The sequence below is a fragment of the Phyllopteryx taeniolatus genome, chromosome 2 (genome assembly GCF_024500385.1).
Source record: "Phyllopteryx taeniolatus isolate TA_2022b chromosome 2, UOR_Ptae_1.2, whole genome shotgun sequence".
Classification (NCBI taxonomy): domain Eukaryota; kingdom Metazoa; phylum Chordata; class Actinopteri; order Syngnathiformes; family Syngnathidae; genus Phyllopteryx; species Phyllopteryx taeniolatus.
In genome coordinates this window covers 17,609,650-17,615,254 of record NC_084503.1, presented here as the reverse complement: position 1 = coordinate 17,615,254, position 5,605 = coordinate 17,609,650, and the positions used below count along the sequence as shown (strand labels likewise).

Below are 5,605 nucleotides of genomic sequence, written 5' to 3'. Positions count from 1 at the left end.
AAGTCTTATCTCTTTTTTTCTCATATAAGGTTGATCCACATTTCCACATTCAAAATAAAAGTTGAGCAATGACCTTACCACTGTGGATTTCCTGTTATCGGGATATAGCATGCAAGAATGTGGAATGTGCATGGATTCAAACTGATGATGCCTGGTGTGAACTGAACTTAAGGGCCAAAGGCTATTAAAAAGTACGTGAGAGAGCTCTTACAGCTCCAATTAGAGTTTATGGCGTAGCAGCGTCCTACTTTGCACCTTCAGGGGGCTGGTAGTCTGACGTGGTAGCATGCAAGCCTGATCCAGTTACTGTCAATATCTGGTAAAGAAACCGAAGCCAGCACCACATTTCTGGGTGCCTACGTGCTTCCAATATAAATTGCGGTATCTGACCTCCTTTCATCTGCAGTCAATCCACATTTCATTTTATCTTTTTAATACATACGTCACATAAATTCAAGCATTTACGAGTATCTGGGAGTATTTTTAGTAAGGTGAACACATCTGTTACTGATCTGAATCGTTCAACCAGTTGGAACCATACACGAACTACCCAAGCCAGGGTGATTTGTTACATTGTATCAAGGAAATTTAGGAGGCCTCCCACAAAGCCCCAGCAGAGAAGACAGGAAGTACTGTAGATTCATGGCCACTGCTTGTAACATGACATACTTGTCATTCTCCCTTACAAATCATCTTTGTGTGTAGGTGCATGTTCCCGCCGCTACTTGTGTTTATTTACCAGGGCTGCAGCTCTAAAAATACACACGTGCCCCTGTGATGATGATGATGATGAGGATGATGATGATGATGAGGAGGATGATGATGATGGGAGGGTCCACAGAGATGCTCAGTCTCTAAAGACCTCCCCCCCCCCCCCAGGCAGATATCTCCAGATGCACACAGATTGCACCCCAGAACTCTCTAGGGACTAAAACACGACAGCAGGTAGGTTAAAGGTCGAAGGTAAGGTCGGCTTTAGTAAGGAGAGGAGAGAAAAGTTGTCATGTTTTTGTAGCTTACAAGGATTTCCAGTGGAAAGGTGGCTAAGGTCTGTGAACAAATAGCTGATCATGTCTCTCAGATGTTGTGTGCCCTTTCTTTAAATGCTAATGCTCAGTAAAGTTTGACCTAACTTTTTCCATGGCAAATAAATAAGCTTTTATAGAGGAGAAAAACATTTGATAACAAACACATGCGGCAAATTTAAGGCAGTAAAACCATCGGATTTCTCCTAATGAATGTGTGAAAGAAAGTAGTAATATGAAATGAAAGAAAGGTGTACTCATTACAAAAATTTGAAAACATTGCTGAACTAAAAAAACTCCTGTATTAGTCATTTTTTGTGAAGTTCAAATGTACATATAGGTTTTGCTTCATAAAAGGCTTAAACTCTACCTGAATTGTCAATGTCAAAATTAGATCATATACAAAACCCAATTCCAGTGAAGTTGGGACATTGTGTAAAACATACATAGAAACAGAATACAATGATTTGCAAATAATTTTCAACCCATATTCAATTGAATATACTACAAAGACAAGCTATCTAATGTTCAAACTAATGAATGCTATTGTTTTTTGCGAATATTCTCTCATTTTGAATTTGATGCCTGCAACACGCTCCAAAAAAGGTGGGACACAGGCAACAAAAAACTGCCAATGTTGAACACCCATTTGGAACATTTCACATGTGAACAGGTTAATTGGAAACAGCAGAGTGTCATGAATGGGTAGAAAAGGAGCATCCCCGAAAGGCTCAGTTCCTCACAAGCAACGATGGGGTGAAGATCATGACTTTGTGAACAACTGCATGAGCAAATAGTTCAACAGTTTAAGAGCAAGGTTTTGGGGTTTTCTCCAGGTACTCTGGTTTCCTCCCACATCCCAAAACATGCATGGTAGGCTAATTGAAAACTCAAAATTGTCCAAATGGTTGTTTGTTTATATGTGCCCTGAACTGGTTGACAGTTCAGAGTGTACCACACCTCTCGCCCATAGTCAGCTAAGATAGGCTCCAGCACGCCCGCGACCCTAGTGACGATAAGCGGTACGGAAAATGGATAGATGGATAGATTATTATTACAAATGCAAGTTAAAACCATGCAACTCAAAAGCCAGATATCAACAACACCCAGAAACGCCACGGGCTTCTGTGGGCCTAAGTTCAACTGAGATGGACTGACGTAAAGTGGAAAGGTATGCTGTGCTCGTTTTAAATATCCATTCATTCATTTTCTGTACCGCTTATCCTCACAAGGGTCACGGGTATGCTGGAGCCCATCCCAGCTATCTTCGGGCGAGAGGCGGGGTACACCCTGAACTGGTCGCCAGACAATCGCAGGGCACATAGAAACAAAAAACCATTCGCTCTCACATTTACACCTACAGGCAATTTAGGGTCTTCAATTAACCTACCATGCATGTTTTTGGGATCTGGGAGGAAACCGGAGTGTCCGGAGAAAACCCACGCAGGCACGGGGAGAACATGCAAACTGTACACAGGCGGGGCCGGGGATTGAACCCCGGTCCTCAGAACTGTGAGGCAGATGTGCTAACCAGACATTCAACGTGCCACCATAAAATTCAAAAACTTTGAAAACTTAACTATCTTCACTTTGTAGTGTATTCAGTTGACTATAGGTTGAAAATGATTTGCAAAACGTTATATTCAGCTCATTTACGTTTTACACAAAGTCCCAACTTCATTGGAATTGTGGGTTGTAATTGTATGACTGTTTTATGATGTGTATCGATAATATATATTTTTGTTTATTTTTCCCCATGTACTCCTATGGTTGTCAAACACTAGTGCATTTCATATGGATACTTTGTCAACATATAGTTGTGAAGCAAACAGCATGACAAGCGTGGTGGCGATGGAGGATGATGAAGAGCAGAAAGAGGAGCTGGGTAAGAGAAAGTGTCACTGGCTAACATGGAATTAGACCACAAGTACAGTCATAGCTAAAAATATTGGCACCCCAGGGGTGCCATTGTTTTTAAGCATGACTATATTGTCTATTATACAGTATATACATATTATATTTGTCTAAAAAACAAATCATTCTGGCATTTAGCAAATCAATAATAAATAATCCTAATTGACCTAAAACAGGAAACGTTTAGTCTGATTTCATGTCAGACAGTCAGGGGAAAAAAAGTATATGTGTCTTTTATACAGCCATGGCATTGACATTGGCAACACTGGGGTGTATATCATGTTTTCTCCTTTGTGTCATACAGAGGAGTCGGACAGTGAAGTTGCCCACAAGCAGCAAAAACAAGGGTGGACTCCATGTTTCTTCTTTAGGACAGATAAAGAGATGTATAATTACGTCGGGCAGGAGATTGTCATCCAGGAAGCTTTTGACTCCTACGCAGGAACGATATGGCCGGCGGTGAGTCACGTTTTTGACCCCAGACGACCGTGCATACATCCATTTTCCGTACTGCTTATCCTCACTGGGGTCGCGGGTGTGCCGGCGCCTATCGCAGCTGACTCTGGGCGAGAGGCGGGGTACACCCTGAACTGCTCGCCAGCCAGTCACAGGGCAAATACAGTATAGACAAGCAGTCATTCACAAACACATACACACCTATGGGCAATTTAGAGGCATCAGTTAACCGACCATGTTTTTGGAGGAAACCAGAGTACACAGAGAAAATCCACGCAGGCATGGAGAGCATGCAAAGTTCACACAGGCGAGGCCAGATTTGAACCGTGAGGCAGATGTGCTCACCAATCGGCCACCATGCTGACGACCCCAGATGTATTCTTCCTAAATGTGAGACAGTAGCATAAATATCATGCGTACTGTTCCCAGGCTTTGGCTCTCAGTCAGTACTTGGACTCTCATCGGAACCAGCTGAATCTCATGGACAAAGCTGTACTGGAGATAGGAGCAGGGACGGGCCTGCTGTCCATTGTGGCATCGCTCCTCGGTAGGTGAGACACACCCAGACACACTTGTGCGTGTACGTCAGATTTCATGATGTCGTATGTGTTCTACAGGGGCTTGGGTGACTGCCACTGACCTTCCAGATGTTCTGAACAACCTGAGATTCAACCTGAGCAAGAACACCACGGGACGCTGCAGGCACACACCCCAGGTGGCCCCTCTGTCCTGGGACTACAACCTGGAGCGCACCTACCCCACGTCGGTCTATCGCTATGACTACATCCTGGCAGCTGATGTGGTCTACCACCATGACTTTCTGGACGAGCTTCTGGCAACCCTGAAGCACTTTTGCAAGCCAGGGACCACTTTGATCTTGGCCAACAAGCTCAGAATGGAATCTGACCTCAGGTTTTTGGACAAAGTTAAAAGGGTCTTTAGAACAAAGGTGCTGGAAGAAGACAAATCATTAATCATTTTAATGGCCACGTGCACAGAAGGTGAGCGGAACGTGGAAGTCGAGGATCTTCAGAGAGGAGAGGCGACAGGGGTGGATGGAGAATTCCAGATCAATTCGGAAAAGAATACCAGATTTGATGGGGAAGTCATTGGAGAGGCTGTAAGAGAACGTGAGTGTGATAATGAGGAGACGACGAAACAATCAGTGAACCCCAGAGCCGAAGTAGTGAATGAGATCGTCTCAGCAAAAGATTTCACAGGTGAATGTTCGCTGAGGTTTGTGCATAGAAGTGTCATAAGGCAAATTCTGGAAAAGTCTGGGAAATTAGACTACTAAATTCCAATTTTGGGGTCTATCATGCAGGTTTATATTATGACAAACAGATATTTAGATCTAATAGAAGAGCATCATCCAACATTCTGCCAAAATAATAATGGTCATGACGTGACATTACAAACAGCTCTCAGTATGCTATATAATTCTATACCACTACTACCACAATAACAAAGATTGTTAAATTAATGCCTTTCTTAACAGTGTCAATTAAAAGAGTAGTATTAGCTTTGTGTACACAGAATTTCTTGTAATGGACGTGTTTATTGTTGATGATTGAATGCATTTGTTTTAGGAGAAGTGTATGAGGTGAGACAAACACAGCCTGCAAGAACAGAAGCTTGGGTTCCCAGCCTCAACAGCAGCTTTGGAAAAGATGTCTACCATTACACACGACAGGATATTGTCATTCCTGAAGCCATAGATTCCTTTGGAATGGCTTTGAAATAATATAGGGCGGTATAGCGGTCATCATGTCTGTTCCACAGTTGTTGTCATGTCTGTTTCACAGTTGTTGTCTGTTCCACTGTGGTAGAGCTGCCCAAGGGTGGCAACCTGGAGCGCACTGACCCCACATCTGAGCATCAGTACGACTACATCCTGGCTGCAGATGTGGTCGACCATCACAACTTCCTGGTTGAGCTTCTGGCCACCATGAAGCACTTCTGTCAGCCAGGGACGAGCGTGATCTGGGCCAACAAGGTCAGGCGGGAGTCTGACCTCTCGTTTACCGAAAAATTTAAGGAGGCCTTCCAGACGTCCTTTCTCACTGAAGATGAAGAGATGAAGATCTACATGGGAAGATGCAGAGACATGGACAGCTAACTGAATGAGAAGTAACTCTCCTTGCAGCAACCATGAGTTGAATTTCATGTCACTATCACTAAAAACAATAGGCCTCCTTCTTCGTGAACTT

At 43.4% G+C, this 5,605-nt stretch overlaps 1 protein-coding gene across 1 annotated transcript; it reads left to right on the top strand.

Annotated features, from left to right (window-relative positions):
• Positions 1-874: 874 nt before the first annotated feature.
• On the top strand, positions 875-5,332 carry LOC133472457 (protein-lysine methyltransferase METTL21C-like). The gene is made up of 6 exons (XM_061763260.1): positions 875-945; positions 2,810-2,910; positions 3,244-3,398; positions 3,825-3,942; positions 4,013-4,615; positions 4,985-5,332. The coding sequence occupies exons 2-6, from the start codon at positions 2,820-2,822 to the stop codon at positions 5,137-5,139; spliced, it is 1,122 nt and encodes a 373-aa protein (XP_061619244.1). The 5' UTR covers positions 875-945; positions 2,810-2,819; the 3' UTR covers positions 5,140-5,332.
• Positions 5,333-5,605: the final 273 nt, after the last annotated feature.